This window comes from Oratosquilla oratoria, chromosome 5, assembly GCF_046742065.1.
Source record: "Oratosquilla oratoria isolate Oo_2021 chromosome 5, ASM4674206v1, whole genome shotgun sequence".
NCBI classification, from domain to species: domain Eukaryota; kingdom Metazoa; phylum Arthropoda; class Malacostraca; order Stomatopoda; family Squillidae; genus Oratosquilla; species Oratosquilla oratoria.
Window position 1 is genome coordinate 69,810,048 of NC_134781.1, and position 19,055 is coordinate 69,829,102.

General features: G+C 39.5%; 2 protein-coding genes across 12 annotated transcripts in view; one reads left to right on the forward strand and one right to left on the reverse strand.

Moving 5' to 3' along the window:
* LOC143025532 (phospholipid phosphatase 1-like) overlaps window positions 1-19,055 on the forward strand; it is a 282,504-nt gene that overhangs the window by 196,896 nt on the left and 66,553 nt on the right. The window lies entirely within an intron of this gene.
* The window catches only part of Orp8 (Oxysterol-binding protein-related protein 8), a 79,505-nt gene that overhangs the window by 41,434 nt on the left and 19,016 nt on the right, over window positions 1-19,055 (reverse strand). For 7 of the 11 annotated variants that reach the window (XM_076185343.1, XM_076185341.1, XM_076185340.1 and 4 more), the window contains 2 exons: window positions 6,306-6,407; window positions 3,397-3,455 (listed from right to left, as the gene is read on the reverse strand). In XM_076185343.1, coding sequence (XP_076041458.1) covers window positions 3,397-3,455; window positions 6,306-6,407 — 161 coding nt within the window. Of the gene's footprint in view, window positions 1-3,396; window positions 3,456-6,305; window positions 6,408-11,247; window positions 11,407-19,055 lie in introns of all 11 variants that reach the window. The other 4 variants (XM_076185346.1, XM_076185344.1, XM_076185348.1 and 1 more) reach the window with 1 other exon arrangement.

The following is a 19,055-nucleotide window of genomic DNA, read 5'->3' on the forward strand; positions in this document are numbered from 1 at the left end:
ATGTTTATCTGACGACATGTCTTTGGTGATGATTACTCCTAGATCCCTTTCAGAATTTACTTTATTTCTTTTCCATCAATTTTATACTGTCCTGATATTCTCTTCTTGCTTTTTCCGAATTCAATTATACTGCACTTCTTGATGTTGAATTCTACCTCGCATCTCTTGTTCCACTCTGAGACTTTGTTCATATCACTCTGTAATGAGTCACAGTCTATTTCTGAGTTTCTCTTTAATAATTTTGAGTCATCCGCAAAGCAGTTCATGTACCTTCAATGCCTTCATCCATGTCATTTACATATACAGCATATATTATCAGAGCTAGTACTGACCCCTGTGGGACGCCACAACTCATTTCTTCCCATTTTGAACATTTGTCTCTGAGCACCACTCTCACTTTTCTTCCATGTAGGAAGTCCTCCATCCAATTCAATAGTTTTCCATGTATGCCTCATATTGTTTCCAGTTTTTATTGCAATTTTCTGTGTGGTACCTTGTCAAATGCCTTTTGTAAGTCCAGGAAGGCACAGTGTGCCCAGCCACCCCTTTCTTGCAATATATCTATCAATCTTGAATAGAAACAAATTAAATTAGTGGTACATGATCTTCCTTGTTTGAATCCAAATTGCCTTGGGTTCAGCATATTATTCTCCTCCAGATATTTTGTCCATCTATTTTTGATGATTCTCTCACAAATTAACTATTGTACTCATTAGGGACACCAGTCTATAATTTGTTGGGTCTTCCTTGTTTCCCCCTTTATATATCGGCACTATATTGGCATTTTTCCAGTCTCCTGTATATTTTTTCTGTTAGTTTGTCTATACATTCCTTCAGTCTCCAGTTTGCAACTCTGTCCGGGCCATGTGACTTGTTAACATCAAGTTTTAATATTTGATTCCTTATTTCATTCTGAGTAATGTTTAATTTCTTCAATGGACGAAATCTTACTTCGATTCTTTGATCACAGTATTGTTGATTTTTTTTCCTCTTTGGTGAATACAGATTTGAAATGTTTGTTCATAATATCTGCCATTTCTCTATCTTCTGTGTATTCTCTGTTACCTAGACATAATCTAAGTATTTCCTGTTTATTTTTTAGCTTGCCGTTTACATCTCTATAAAATAATTTGGGTTGGTCTTTACATTTATTATGTCCTTTTCATAATTTCATAGGCTTATGATAGGGTAGCCAGAAAGGCACTGTGGGAGGTTATGCAGATATATGGGATAGGAGGAAAGCTTCTGGGAAATGTCAAGAGTTTTTATGAGAGTAGTAGAGCTTGTGTCAGGATTGGAAATGGAGAGAGTGAGTGGTTCGAGGTAAAGGTGGGACTTCGTCAAGGATGCGTTATGTCATCCTGGCTGTTCAACTTATACATGGATGGGGTGGTGCGAGAGGTAAATGCAAGGGTAGTGGGTCAGGGATTGGAGATGGTTAAAGAAAATAGAGAAAAGTGGGAGGTGAGCCAGCTGTTGTTTGCTGACGACACTGCACTTGTGGCAGGATCGGAGGAGGGATTGAGGAAGATGGTGGCAGAGTGTGGGAGAGAATGTGATAGAAGAAAGCTAAAGATAAATGTGGGTAAAAGTAAGGGGTGGGGGGTGGGGTAGTATGTGTGAGTAAATTTTGACGCAGCCCGAAGGGATTTCTCCCCGTCCTCTCCTTATATGCAAGGGGGGACGGAGAGGGGGGGTCGCCGATTAAATGAAACGGCCTTGCTGTGGATGTGCTGTGTCTTGCGACACTGCTTCTGACCCAGGGCGGTGGGCAGGGTGCAGGGATGACCCGTCATCCAGGAGGTGCTCAGATGAGAGGGAGGGTGGGAGGGGTGTGGAGTGTATGTAGGGATGAAATGGGTGGGAGTGTTTTTATGCCTTTCCCTTTTTGGCTACCTCCCTTGTAAGGGGGAAAAAGCCTTGGTATATGTATGTATGTATGTAAAAGTAAGGTGATGAGATGTACAAGGGGTGAAAGTGGCAGTAGACTGGAAGTGAGCATTAAGGGAGAGCGACTGGAGTAAGTGGATAGTTTTAGATACTTGGGTGCAAATGTGGCAGGAAAAGGTGGAGTGAAGGTGGAGGTAGAATGTAGATTGAGAGAAGCAAGTAAATGCCTTGGTGGATTGAAGAGTGTAATGAGGAATAGACATTTGGGAATGGATACTAAGAGGAGACTGTATGGAGTGATTGTGCCAACAGCACTGTATGGGGCAGAAACATGGAACATAAGAAGAAGAGAGAAGGAGTTTGAGATGAGGTGTCTGAGAAGTATGATGGGGGTTACTAGGCTAGATAGTGAGAAATGAGGAGGTGAGGAGGAGAACAGGGGTGGAAAGGGAGCTGGGAGATAGGGTTGATGAAAGAATATTAGGATGGTTTGGACACATGGAAAGAATGAGTGAAGAAAAACTAGTAAAAGAGGTATGGAAGGCAGATGTGGAGGGAGTGAACATGAGGGGACGTCCTAGGATGAGGTGGATGGATGGGGTGAAGGGGGCTTTGGGGAAGAGGGGAATGTCTGTTGAGGAAGGGCAGGAGAGGACAGAAGACAGGGGTGAATGGAGATTGGTTGTATATGGATGATGTTGTGATGCATGAGGTGGAATGGGCGGGGGGGTGGGGGGTGAGGTAGTATGTGTGAGCAAAATTTGACGCAGCCCGAAGGGATTTCTCCCCGTCTTCTCCTTTTATGCAATGGGGGGACGGAGAGGGGGGGGTCGCCGATTTAATGAAGCGGCCTTGCTATGGATGTGCTGTGTCTTGCGACACTGCTTCTGACCCAGGGCAGTGGACAAGGTGCAGGGATGACCCGTCATCCAGGTGGTGCTAAGATGGGAGGGAGGGTGGAGGGGTGTGGAGTGTATTCAGGGATAGATTGGGTGGGAATGATTTTATGCCTTTTCCTTTTTGGCTACCTCCCTTGTAAGGAGGAAAAAGCCTTGGTATATGTATGTATAATTTCTCTTTTCTTCTCTATGTATATATATATGTATTATATGTGTACATGTCTTCAACAAAATGCAGTAGCACATTTGTAAAAATATAATCATGAAGAACCCACAGTCAGAATAAAAGGAAACTTTGAAGAAATTATAACTTCTATATTTCAGCCTAATCAAGGGGTACACCCACCTATCATCTTAGCTCTTTGTGGAGGAAGGGTCAACCTGGTCTTCCACCCAATGCCTGAATCAGAAACAAATCAGCAAGATACACCACATCCATGGTAAAGTCCTAGGTCTTTAAACTGTTAGGCAAGGTAACTGTCACTTCTAGGAATAAGAGAGCAGCAAAACACTTGAACGCACAACTAGAAAGTTGCAAAACTGGCATGCCCCCATTTGCACCATCAGTGCACAAAGGCGACATAATGTTCAGCCCATTTCTACTCACCCCAGTGATCGGCGTTTCAGGCATCCTGAGGGTGGATACATCAGATCCCACATCATAACCTGTAAAAATATTTCCTGTTAGTCAATTGTTAACACACTTAATTAGTACTACTTACCTAGTATACACATGAGAATGATTGATACACGGTTTTAAAAACCTTCAAACCTACACACAGAACATTGAAAAAGACATGCCTGTGAGATTTCAGTTTTCTGAACATATGTCAACTTAAATAGTCGAAACAAAGACACAGCTCAAGTTCTCTATATATACCAAGAGCTTTTTCCCTCTTGTAAGGGAGGTAGCCAAGTCAAAGGCACGTACCTACTCCCACCCCCCTTCAATCCCATCCACCACCCTTTCCTCCCTCACATCTTAGCTCCTCATGGATGATGGGTCATCCCTGTATCCCAGCCACCACCCTGGGTCACAAGCATTATTGCAAGACACAGTGCAACCACAGCAAGGCCACGTAATTTAATCAGCAACCACCCTCTACTTCTGTCATGCAGAAAAAGAGAAAATGGGGAGAAATTCCTTCAGGCTGTATCAAAATATCAATCACACATAAGCACACACTACCCCTCCCTTGCATAACAGTATCATCTATACACAGCCACTTTCCACTCATTCCTAGCTCCTGCCTTCTCCCTTCCTTGCTAAACAGACATTCCCATTGTGCTCAATGCCCCCTTCACCCCATCCATCCATCATATCCTTGGTCATCTTCTTAAGTTCACTCCATCTATACTTCCTTTACTAATCTTTCTTCACTCATTCTTTTCATGTATCCAAACTATCCCAATAATCTTTCATCATCCCTATCTGCCATCTCCTTTTCCACTCCCACTCTCCTCTTCATTTCTCACTCTATCCTAGTAACCCCTACTCAGACATTTCATTTCAAGCACATTCAAACTTTTCCTCTCTGCCTCTCTTCAATTCCACGTCTGTGCCCCATGCAATGCCAACAGCACAATCACCCCTTCAAACAATCTCCTCTTTGCATCCGTTCTCAGATTCCTATTTCTCATGACACTTTTTAATCCCCCCAAAACATTTACTCACTTTTCTCTACAATTTACCTCCATCTCCAATGTTCCCTTTCCTGCCACATGCGACCCTAAATACCTGAAGCTATCCACCTCCTCCAGCCTCTCCTTTAAGACTTACTTCAAACTCATTGCCATCCTCTCCCCTTGTATATCACCTTACTTTTACCCAAATCTACCTTTACCTTTCTCCTATCACATACCTTTCCACAATACATCACTAACTCCCTTAATCCCTCCTCTGACCCTGCCACAAGCACAGTGTCATCAGCAAACAACAATTGACTCACCTCCCACTTTTCTCCATTTTCTTTAACCATCTCCAGTCCCCTTCCCATTACCCTCGCCTTAACCTTCCACACCACCACATCCATGTACATGTTGAACAGCCATGGTGACATGATACAGCCCTGATGCAGTCCCACCTTTGCCTCAAACCATTCACTTTCTCCATTTCTAATTCTAACACAGGTTCTATTCTCATAAATACTCTTGACTACCCTTAAAAGCTTTCCCCCAATCCCATATATCTGCAAATCCTCGCACAGTGCCTTCCTGTCTATCCTGTCATAAAGTTTTCCAAATCCATAAAGGCCCAAAAAAAAACATCCTTACCTTTTCCTAAAGCTTTCTCACATATCTGCCTTACCACAAAAATCTGATCAACACAATCACTACCTTTCCTAAACCCACACTGTTTCTCACCAATTACTCCCTCTATTCCTTTCCTAATCCTCTCAATTAAAACCCCCCAACTACATACATACATATACCAAAGGCTTTTTCCCCCTTTACACAGGGGGGGGTAGCCAAAAAGAAAAAGGCATAGAAACCACTCCCACCCATTCCATTTCCTATATATTCCACTCCCCTCCACCCTCCTTCTTATCTTGGCACCTCCTGGTGTATTGGCTGCACCTCCTGGGGTATTGGCTGCATGTTATTGTGGCAAAGTAGCATGCAGTTGATACTTTAGGGTCTATATGGGGTGCCCCTTCAGACCAGAGCCACACATCACTTTGTCTGTGATAGAGGAAACTCTGTTCATAGAGAAATGAGGACACTTTTATACTACGACTGTCCCTCCGTTATGCTGCCCCCAACCCCTTGTTACTGTCCTGTACCATTTCTCTGAATATTCATTTCATTTTTTCGCCTACCCTGTGGTGGGGGAAGAGAATGCTACCACCAAGTCTTTCACTTGAGTCATAAAAGGCGACAAAAAATGGGACGGGGGATGGGATTAGGAGACCTGCTACCTGTAGCCCCAAAAGGGGACATTTAAAAAAGTAAAACCCCAAACAACACTCAAAAAAATGATCCCTATCAAACTGCTACACTCACATTCGTCTCCTTTTTCCTTGTAAAGTGGAACTAAACAGGCATTCCTCCAGTACTACCCTCTCTTAGACACAATTAAACCTCACTATCCAGTCTATCCCTATACCTCTCTTCAGACAATCCACATGACACCCATTTAATCCAGGTGCCTTACTTGCTCAATCCAAATACATAAATGATTTCAAAGCTAGTTATGACAAGCAGAAAAAAAAAGACAGAATCCAAATTGTTGTTCTCATTTTGCTCTCCTTGAAAAGCTGATAAATTTAATTACATTTAACCATATGAAGAGTATTTTAAAGGCTTAGGTAATTTTGAAGAATAAAAATCTTAGGATAATACTACAGCTTGTCTCATTCCCTTAAAATCACTACAGAGTAATCAGAATTGAGGAATCAGGCACTACCATGTAAATCTTACATCATTTGTAAACTTTGTAAGACTTGCCAATCACCTAAAATTCTCAAACTTGGATAAATTACAAATTATCTGAAAATAAGAGGAGAGAAAAATCACCTGGAGAAGATTGAGGGCTCTGGTTCAGGGACTCTGAGGACCCATGCTGGCCAGGTAAACGTGGAAGTAGAACAGCTAACGATGACTTTCGACTCACAGCCCCTGCAAAAGTAGATGTTATAAGTAATTTCTTACTTTCTTTGACAATTTTTTAACTCCTTCACCATTAAAACATACCACTAAAATATTTTAACATAACCATCTGACACCAGCCAAAATAAAACAAGTACCCCACTGGAGATTTACCAATCAATTCATTGGCCCAGAGCTCCCTTCTCACTTTTGATGTGTATCCTCAGCCCACATATGAAAGACTTGACAGTGAAAAGAAAAAAATAAATAAATAAATAAATAAATAAAAAAAATTAACATCCTACATCCAGTAGTAAGCATGGGCTTTGGTCTGCAGAAGGTAACTCAAATCACAATTCATAAACAGTTCTTGAGAACCACATTCAACTGTGCTTCCACAGCATGGTTCCCAATAAACAAATTAAACACAGATAACCAAAAACCACACAAAATTAAAGCATCAAGAGTAATAACATGATGCACCAAACCCACTGTTATAGAGCACCTGCATTAGAGGACCAAAATCATCCCCACAGAACATCACATGAAAATTATATGTTATGCAAAAGCCCTTAATTCTACTCAGTTATCTTATTACATCACACAATCACAATCAACTGAAAAAATAGCTGCAAAATATTCAAACTTCTACAAACCTCCCACCTGCACCACTCAATGCATCAATACAAAAACATAGTCACACATGGATAAAAAAAAACAAGGGCACCAAGAACAAGCACACAACACCAGAAAATGAAAATAAAGACATGGAAAATCAAACCAAATACACTGATGCCACCTCCCTCTTCAGAAGTAAAGATATGTTGGAAGCCATATAAAAAAATGAAAAAATAAAAACTCCAAAGCTCAAGGCCCAGACAGTATCTCAAACATCCACCTCAAATACTTTTCATCAAACATCCATGATAACCTTAACAGACATTTTCAACTACTGGTTACACAACAAAATCCCAAATATATGGAAAAGAGCTCACATAATCCTTATTTTGAGACTAAACCCCCTGAAAACCCTCCATCATATAGATCAATCTCAATATTATCCACAATTTCCAAACTAATGTTCAATCTTCAAAGACAAGATTCACAAATGCTCCACTATCACTGTAGTACCACCCCATACAGCTGAATCAAGCAGTTTGGTGTAACATACACCAAGGGCTTTTTCCTCCTTACAATGGGGGTAGCCAACGTCACAGGCATAAATCCACTCCCATCCATTTCAGGCTGCATCAAAATATCATTCACACATACTCCCTCACCCCCAATTCCCCAACCACTCTCTTCTATGCATCACAGCATCATCCATACACAACCCTTCTCCATTCACCCCTATCTTGTCTTCTCCTTTCTTTCTTCAACAGACTTCCCCCTCTTTCCCAATGCACATTTTACCCCATCCATCCATCTCATCCTTGGTCATTCCCTCATGTTCACTCCTTCCACCTCTGCCTTTCATACCTCTTTTACTGATCTTTCTTCACTCATCCTTTCCATGTGTACAAACTATCCCAATACTCTTTCATTACCCCTATCTTCCAACTCCCTTTCCATCCCCACTCTCCACCTCACCTCCTCATTTCTCACTTTATCCAGCCTAGTAACCCCTACCATACTTCTCAGGCATTTCATCAAACACATTTTAACTTTTCCTCTCTAATGTTCCACGTTTCTGCTCCATGCAGTGCTATCAGCACAATCACCCCTTCATACAATCTCCTCTTAGCATCCATTCCCAACTGTCTATTTCTCATTACACTTTCAAATCTCCCAGGGCAATGTGGTGTTAATCACAATAAAACAAGAAAAAAACCTTGGGATAGGTAAAAGGCATTAAATAAGAAAGCATTTTCATCCTGTACACCACTGAGAGGATTCAACAAATCCAGCTCAATCAGAACTTCTCCCATGATCTTTAATAACACATTTTGTATTTTATCGTTGATAATCAAAAGCTGCTATCCTCAAGCACAATAAATTGCTTAGCAATCTTGAAGGAGTTGTGACAGGATCTTAACCTTCCTCACAATCAATGAGATAACCCTATCAGTTGAATAAAGCCATTTATTATTAACCATGAAAAAATACATACCCCCCATTTTGTGGAGTAAGTCTTAAAAATTTATATACAACTTCACATCATGTCTGCAAAAGACGTTTTCCAATTATGAGCAGTAGGCACTATCTAAAAATCTAACTTATCTTTATACCAAGAGCTTTTCCCCCCCTTGTATGAGAGGTAGCTAAGTCAGAGGCACATATCTATTTCCACCCATTTTACTCCCCCCCACACACACACAAATGCAATGCAGCAAGACACAGTACATCCACAGCAAATCCACTTCATTTAATCAGCAACCCCCAACCACTCTCAGTACCCTCATGCAGAAAAAGAGAAGTGGGGAGGAATCCCTTCAGGCTGTGTCAAAATATCATTCCCATATAAACACCCCCCTACCCCCCATCCCCTATCCCTCCCTTCCTTGCATAACAGTATCATCCATACACAGTCCTTTTCCACCCATTCCTATCTCCTGCATTCTCCCTTCCTTGATCAATAGACATTCCCATCTTGCTCAAAGTCCCCTTCACCCCATCCATCCATCTTATCCTTGGTCATCCCCTCAAGTTCACTCCCTCAACTTCCATAATTTTTACTGATCTTTCATCACTCACTCTTTCCATGTGTCCAAACCATCCCAATAACCTTTCATCCCTATCTGCCATCTCCTTTTCCATTTCTGCACTCCTTCTCACCTTGTTTCTCACTCTATCTAGCCTAGTAACTCCTACCATACTTCTCAGACATTTCATCCTAAACATATTTAAACTTTTCCTCTCTGCTTCTCTTAAATTCCAAGTCTCTATCCCATACAATGCTGTCTGCACAATCACCCCTTTATACAATTTTCTCTATGCATCCATTCCCATTTGCCTATTTCTTGTATCACTTTTTAATCTCCCAAGATATTTACTTGCTTCTCTTAATCTATAATTTACCTCCATCTCCATTTCTCCCTTTTCTGCCACTTGGAATCCCAAATACCTAAAGCTATCCACTTCCTCCAGCCTCTCTCATTTTAGACTTACTTCAAACTCACTACCATACTCTACCCTTGTACATCTCATCACCTAACTTTTATCCACTTTTACCTTCAACTTTCTCCTATCACATACCTTTCCAAACTCCATCACTAACTCCCTTAATCCCTCCTCTCACCCTGCCACAAGCACATTGTCATCAGCAAACAACTGGCTCCCCTCCCACTTTTCACAATTTTTTTTCACCAATCTCCAGTCCCCTGCCCATTATCCTCACCTTTACCTCCCACACCACCACATCCATGTACATATTGAACAGCCATAGTGACATGACATAGCCCTGACACAGTCCCACCTTTACCTCAAACCATTAGCTCTCCCCATTTCCCATTCTAACAGTCTCTACTCTTGTAAAAACTCTTGACTGCTCTTAACAACTTTCCCCCAATTCCATATGTCTGCAAAACTTCCCAGAGTGCCTTCCTGTCTACCCTGTCATAAGCCCTTTCCAAATCCATAAAGGCCCAAAATGCATCTTTACCTTTTCCTAAAGCTTTCTCATTTCTGCTTTACCACAAAAATATGATCCACACAACCCCTACTTTTCCTAAACCCACACTATTCCTCACCAATTACTCACTGTTCTCCTAATCCTCTTAATCAAAACCCTTCCATAAGCCTTTCCAACTACACTCAACAAACTGATCCCTCTGACATTACTACACACACAATTGTCCCCTTTTCTCTTGTGCAGCGGAACTATATGGGCACTCCTCCAGTCCTCTGGCATTCTACCCTCCCTTAGATACCCATTAAACATCCTCACCAGCCAGTCCACTATTACTGTACCTCCCTTCTTCAGACACTCTGCATGACACCCATCTAATCCAGGAGCTTTACATGGACTCATCATTTTCAGAACTACTTGCACCTCATCTTTTATTTCTCCTCCATTTTTCTCTCCCCTCACCATCCTTTTCTTAGCACCTCCCACTGATACCACCAATCCCTCCCTATTCTCCTCCACATTCAACAGCTCTCTAAAATACTCCACCCATCTTCCCCTTACCACCTTTTACATCAAGGTCTGTCCATCTGTGCCTTTTACCTTTTCCTCTCTACATGACTCACCTCCCTTTCCTCTCTTGATTTCCTTCCAAAACATCTTTTTATTGCTTTCAAAATTTTGTCATACTCCTTCCTCATTTTACATCCGCTCTCCTTTTTACCTCCTTCACTTTTTGTTTTGCTTCTCTTTTTTCTTTATACTTCTCATATTTTCCCCTCATCCTACTTTGTAACCAGTCCCTGAATATTCACTTCTCTTATACTACCTTCTTCACTTCATCATCCCACCACTCACTACCCTTCCTTCTATTCCCTCCCATCCATCTTGTTCCACATACAATCTTTGCACACATTGTCACTTTTTTCTTTGGAACACCCTCATTCATCTTCCACACCTACTTCCACTCTATCCTTCACCACCTCCCACACTTCTCTCAGCTTCACCTTGTACTTCTGCTCCTTTTTCTTTAAAAATCACATCATATAAATATATCTTCCTTGTTTAAATTATGGTAACTGTTACTGATGTATTCCACAATCTTATGGCTAATCTAACTTTACAATGATCCCTAAACACAGTATTTCCACACCTAAAGCAGTATTTCTCAAACACTATTTAATGCTACATCATAACACTAAATAAAAAAGCATGAAATAACCACATTACTGGACCATGAACACTTTGCACAATAGCAAACTCCATACTAACCATGGGTTTTCTCAACAATGTCACTAACCATACCTGACATGCTTCTACTCAAAATGTATTTCATATCAGCAGTGGAGTCACCATACTTGTACTCCCAAACACAGCCCAATTTGCTTCAAGTGAAACAGATTTCTGTCCTTGCTTAGGCACACGAACGTCTTCACTCTCAGACGTGCCTTTTTTGCTCTTCATCTTCACCAGGGTATAGAAGGCACAGTATGTGTGGAATTATGGAAACTTATTACATAAAAATTATAAATATATACATATATATATATCAATCTGCATTCTTAGAACACACATCCCCTATGTTTTTACTGCATATATACATATACAGTATATTACGGCATATAGGAAAACTCCATGTACAAGACAACCCCAAAGATCTCCATCTAAACAATGGGTTTAAAGCTGTACTTGCTGTATAAGACTACCCCAATTCTTTGTGGCTTGGGTAGGCTGTATCTTTCCTAGCAGCCTTTAAGCCTCCGATTTTCTTGTGTTTCAATAGCATTTTAACCATGTTTCAATCAATAAACTTTGGATGCAACAATTCTGCAGTCTTGGTTTTTAAAATTTATCCAGTCCTTTCCAAAAAGTGGCCATATATTGTAAATTCCATATTATAAACATACCTGGCTGGAGTAAACACTATCATAGTGATGTCATTTTGGGCACCTCATTTTACAGGAACTAACATGGTGACAAATATATCCTGATAACACCATTTACTTGAAATGGATTTACAGATTTACTTACTGTATACTACCACATTGTAATATATTAGAAATGTTAAAAAGTACACTATTATTTTCTTTACCTGTAATTTGTAAATTTTGTCCTGTTTCATAAGACTGTTGGTATGACTGTGCTCAAATTGTTTGCACCAATTTCTGGACTACTCTAATTTACTTGATTACACCAGTAGGTACATGTGAAATATTAATATTTGGGTGAATGGTCTGACTGCTTACATTTTCTGTTTGTCAGCTGTTGCAAATGGTGACTGGTTTCTGTCTTACTATTAATCCAGCTTCCCAAACATACATGTATCAGTAGAAAATAACAAGCTGTAGAATTATAGGATCTTTGCGAGTGTTTTACAGTGTTCTCTACCAATATGTGTATCATTGAATTACCGAGTTGTAGAACCTATCCAAGTACTTTACACTATTCTCCACGACATCGATGACATTAACCCACAGAATGTTAAGGTTCAGCTTTTATATGGGGTATATTAGATGACCCTATTTTTGGGGCAATTGTTTAAAAGTTCAAATACTGTCCTATATACTGCAATATACAATGTAAATATACATTTATATATGTATGTGCATACATATATAAATGTATATGTATATACATATATATATGTATATGTATATGTATATACATATATATATGTATATGTATATACATATATATATGTATATGTATATACATATATATATGTATATACATATGTATATACATATACATATGTATATACATATACATATGTATATACATATACATATGTATATACATATATATCTATATACATATATGTATATACATATATATATGTATATACTTGGAAACTAGTATGTTATAACACATTTGTAAAAGATCACTGTTAACCCACTATCGGAGAAATAATAACGGAAAGTACAGAGAAACTGTATATTTCGACTACTCTCTGTAGTCCTCTTCGGCAGAATGCTTACATAAGGTTAAGGTACAAGTATATATGAAGAAATGAGGGGTACATAGAAGGGGATGAGGAAAGTGGGGGGGGGGGGCGCTCAGGTCACATGCCCTTGAAATGGTCAGGTCAAAGTAGGACAAGGGGTGATATTTTGTCCAACCGCTTTAGACATGATCTTGTTGACCGCTAACTTGGTAATACAATCTGGGGGCCAGTGGCCCCCAGATTGTATTACCAAGTTAGCGGTCAACAAGATCATGTCTAAAGCGGTTGGACAAAATATCACCCCTTGTCCTACGTTGACCTGACCATTTCAAGGGCATGTGACCTGAGCCCCTCCCCCCACTTTCCTCATCCCCTTCTATGTACCCCTCATTTCTTCATATATACTTGTACCTTAACCTTATGTAAGCATTCTGCTGAAGAGGACTACAGAGAGTAGTCAAAATATACAGTTTCTCTGTACTTTCCGTTATTATTTCTCCGATAGTGGGTTAACAGTGATATGTATATACATATACATATGTATATACATATACACATATATATGTATATACACATATATATGTATATACACATATATATTATATATATATATATACATATATATAGATGTATATACATATACATATATATATACATATATCTGTATATACACATATACATATATATATACATATATATATATACATACATATACATATACAGGTAAACGTCGACTTACGATGGCATTAGGTTTCGATAGAGCCATCGTAAGACGATCTCATCGTAAGTCGATCCCCACTCTGTTCCGTGGTCACTGTACCTAGCCTACCTGTATATTAACCACCAGAGATACTGAATATAGCCTATTAAACATGTACAGTAGTTTATTTAATTATTTTTATCCTTTTTACCATATTCAAACACTATAACGGAACTTAAATCTCGCGGGCAGCAGCCAATGCCAGCCGTACGACGTGACGTAATAATACTCGCATCATAAAATATAGTCACCGCTTATATCGATCGTTCTCTCTTTCACCCGCGAATTTTGAAAACTACAGAGAATGGGATTTAGGGCACATTTGAGAGAATGTAAAAACACAGGGGCGACTACAATAAATATAATCAAGACGCCGATATGGCAGAGTCGCGAATCCACTTGCTCCTCATGACGCCTACGAGTGCGGCACCGTATGGAAGGGGTTAAATTATCATATCGTCGTCGTCGTCGTCGTCATCGTAAAGTCGAACAATCGTAAGTCGCGGCCATCGTAAGTCGACGTTTACCTGTATATATACATATATATATATACATATATATATACATATATATATACATATATATATACATATATATATATATACATACATATATATACATATATATGAATATACACATATATATATACATATATATGTATATACATATATATATATATATATATACATATATATATATATATATATATATAATATATAAAATTGTCTGGTCTTGACTATACTGTATTTCCCCAGCCTACATATTTTTTCAATTTCTTTCCCTATTTCCTGTTCACCTTCTTGAAATATTTTAATACCTTGTTCACTCTTTCTTTCTCTTCTCTTACTCATTAGTCCTATTTGGATTATGCTTCTCTTCCATTCCTAATATAATTATATATTTCTTTTTATCTGCTACGTTTCTTACTATATTCTCCTTCTCTCTCATCACTTTAACCTCTTCCTTATTGTGTTCCTTCATCTGTTGTTTCACTACCTCTAAATTCAATTTTGCTATTTTCCTGAACCTTTTTCCAACCACTTACCTCTTTTGCTATGGACTCTTTATTCTCTTTATTATTCCTCTTTAATTCCTCATTCTCATCCTTTACTTCTCTTAACTGCTGTTTTAATTCTTCTATTTCTTTATTTAGATTTTGCTTCTTTAGTTCTTCCAATTTATCAACTCTGTAAGTAGTGCAAGTTGGCTAAACCCCTCCCATGATTTGTTCATTTTTGTTAGTTTTTCCTCTAGACTTGCTAATCGGGGGAGGTTGTCATCTCTTCCCTCATTAAATCCATAGAAATAATTATATCCACTTTCTATTGCACTGCTCTTATCTATATTTTAATGCCCTTACTGACTTGTTCGACTTCAGCTGTGTCGTCTGCACATCTCGTTTACATTCCTTCTGACATCCGGGGCCAGTTCATCCCCTTCCTCATTTTCTTCCATTTTCCTCAATAATCTCTCCCCTTCTCCTTTTTCTTCACCTGCCCACTACACCACAAGCTTTCCCCTTCCCTACTAATACAACACAGGTACTCCCTCATCATTGAAATCCAAGAAAATTGCCTTTTTTCCCAGAGTTCCAATCTTTGCCGTCAATCCAACGATTGTGTGTGTATTTACCTAATTGTATCTTAAAGGAAGGGGAGCTATACTTGTGGTGTCCCGTCTTTGTATCTCCCAGTGTCTAGTTTGCTCTTAAGTTTGTGTTTAGTTTTTGCACACATTAGCGTTTCATCCAGTTCGTTCTGGACACCCACTGCCCTGTGTGGATTTTTTTTTTTTTTTTTCAGGTCTTCTATAACTGTCTTTTTTTAGTTTCTTTTCGTGTCCCTTTGTATTTGTTATCTCAATTTAGTAAGTCCTCTCTATCAAGGACTTCCATGCCCTTCCTGACTCTGTAGATGGTCAACAGGTCACCTCTTTCTCTTCTTTGTTCCGGAGTCAGTAAATTCAGTTTTGACAATCTCTCCTCATATAACAGGTTTGAAAGTGCTGGGGCCATCTTTGTAGTTGCTCTCTGGATTCTTTCAATTTTCTTTATATTCTTTTTGGTACTGGGCGACCATAGTGTCACAGCATACTCCACTCTAGGCCTTATTAGTGTGACTATTTTTTTTTTCTTTCTTTGTCCAAATAAGTAAAAGCCACCTTTATTGATTTTAGCAAGTTGTAGGATTCTCCAACAATTCTGTTTATCTGTTTATCATTTGTGATGATTACTCCCAGGTCTTTTTCAGATCCCACTTTCTTTACTTCCTTTGTTCCGATTTTATATTGTCCAGCTATTCTTTTTTTACTTATTTCCAATTCCATTATGCTACATTTCTTTATGTTGAAGTCTACTTCCCACTTCTAACTCCATTTCCAAACCGTATTCAGGTCTACAATGATTCACAATCCATTTCAGTCTTCACTTTCCTCTGCAATTTAGCGTAATCTGCAAATAAGCTCATGTAACATTCCACACCTTCATCCATGTCATTCACATAAAGAGCAAACATTATTGGAGCCAATACTGATTCCTATGGAACTCCACTACGAGTAATCACCTCCTCCCAAGCTGAACACTTTTCTCTGGGCAATTCCCTCATTTTCATTCCATGCAAAAAAATACTCCATCCAGTTTAGTAGTTTACCTTGTATCCCTCTTATATTTTCCAGTTTTTTAAGTCATTTTTTGTGATGCTTTGTCCAAGGCTTTTTGTAAGTCTAGGAAAGCACAATCAGCCCATCCATCCCTTTCTTGTATATCTATTAGTCTTGAGTAGAAACAGATTTGTGATCTTCCCTGTCTGAGTCCAAATTATCTTGGATTTATATTTTCTTCTGGGCATTTTATCCATCTATTCTTAATATTTTTTTCACAAATTTTGGCTATAGTGCTTGTAAGGGAAATCAGTCTGTAATTTGCTGGATCTTCTATGTTTCCTCCTTTATATATAGGTGCAATATTGGCATTTTTCCAGTCATTTGGTATTTATCCTTGAGTGAGCAACTTGTTATATATTTTGTCCATCAATTCTTCTTTACATTTAGTATACAATTTGCAATTCCATCTGGGCAGTGTGATTTTCTGACATCAAGGTTCATTATTTGATCCATTATTGCTTTTTTGTGTTATTTTTCTTTCCCTCATGGGGGGGGGGGGGTCACACTTTACTCTCTTCATCCCAATGCTGTATTGTTTCTCTATTGAAATCCAACGAAGTGATTATTCATGGCTTCAGCCATTTCTAAATCTTCTGTGTTGTAACCATTACCTATAACCCCACTACACTCCACAAACACTCTTCTGACAAACCTCACACAAAGAATTTTAGATGGCATCAATTCAGATAGGCCCCACCAAAGAACACTTCTTATAACATTAGACATTAGTAAAGCTTTTGATGCTATCCCCTGCCACAACCTAACAAATAAAATATATAACACAGACATGCACAATAACACCAAAAGATGGCTGGCCAATTATCTGGCAGGTAGGAATGCTTACGTGTCATATAATGGCCAATCATCGCACATCAGAAACATTAAGAACGGAGTACCACAGGGCTCGGTTCTATCCCCCACACTATTTAATCTATACATGCATGACTTACCCACGCCAGACACCTCAGAAATACAAATCTCTTCCTACGCAGACGACATAACAATCACATGCATACATCGTAACACAGACAAAGCTGCAGAAATAATCCAGCCATACCTTGACACACTCAACACATGGTTCATCACAAACAGACTCAAAATAGCTCCAACCAAATCTACAGCAACACTTCTCACCAACTGGACAAAAGAACACAAATACATACCTCATCTCTACATCAACAACACTCCAATACCACACACAAACACACCGAAAATTCTTGGTGTAACATACGATACATCCATGTCTTTCAAACAACACATCACAAACATAAAAAACAAATGCACACCTAGACTTAATGCACTTAAGTCAATCACTGGAACAACATTTGGACAAAACAAAGAAACTAATATAACAATATACAAACAATGCATACGCTCAGTGTTGAATTATGCGAGTCCTGCATGGGCTCCTAATCTCAGTGAGACACACCACAACACCCTTCAAATCATACAAAACAAAGCCCTAAAAACAATTACAGGCTGCACAAATACAACACCTACAGACCATTTACACCATAAAACAAAACTCCTCAAAGTCAAGGACCACCTCGACATGAGAGGCACACAAACACTTGCCGCAGCCACCACAAACACTTGCCGCAGCCACCACAAACACTTGCCGCAGCCACCACAAACACATTACACCCGCTACACTACATAGCAGAACACCCACACACACCAAGAAACATTAAAACAACACCCAAAGACCTTTATCACGCACAGATACTCTCTTCTCTTCCTCCACAACCACCAAATACCAGCCTCCGGAAACATATTCATAATCATATCACTCACTGCTCCATTAACACACTGAAAGACAACACACTGCTGCATGCCAGACCCCCTGATATCCACCCTTCTGAATCCTCTCTCCCACGAAAGGACAGAGTCCACTTGGCCAGACTGCGGTGCGGTCACCACCCAGCACTTCTAAGCTACCAGAAGAGGCTGGATGACCGCGTTGTGAACAGCTGCCCAGGATGCACTTCACCCCATACCATACAACACATAATGGAAGACTGCATTATACACAATCATGCACGCAAACAACACAACATACGCTCTATAAAGGATTTGTGGGAAAACCCAGTTTCGGCTATGGCATTCCTTGGGGAGACGGGACTGCTCGGACAGACAGTCTAGGGAACGACAACAACAACAACCCCATGTATTGCAACAACACCCATGGAAAACTATATCGCATTATACATACAAACATACACACACCCCTAAGCTCTTCCTTCACGTGACCAAACCATGAAATACCCCCGATTTCTAAGAACACCTTTTCCTTATGCACACTATACTCCATAACTTAGATTAATAACCATAATTAAATCACACGAAACAACTACACATCCTTATAGTAAAAATACTATATACTAATGTCCAAAACTAGTATCACTGAGATAAAATGTAAATCACTTGCGAGACTGCCAACTCCTAGTGGGCAACGTACACATACTAACTTTACCCGCCTAGGCGAGTACATAAGTGCAGATGTAAAATTCATCTACATAATGTAACCACTAACTGATTTGGTTATACATACATATACCAAGACTTTTTCCCCCTTCCAAGGGAGGCAGCCAAAAAGGGAAAGGCATAAAAACACTCCCACCCATTTCATCCCTAAATACACTCCACACCCTGCATGAGGAGGAATGGGCGGGGAAGTGGGGGGTGGGGTAGTATGTGTGAGTAAATTTTGACGCAGCCCGAAGGGATTTCTCCCCGTCCTCGCCTTAT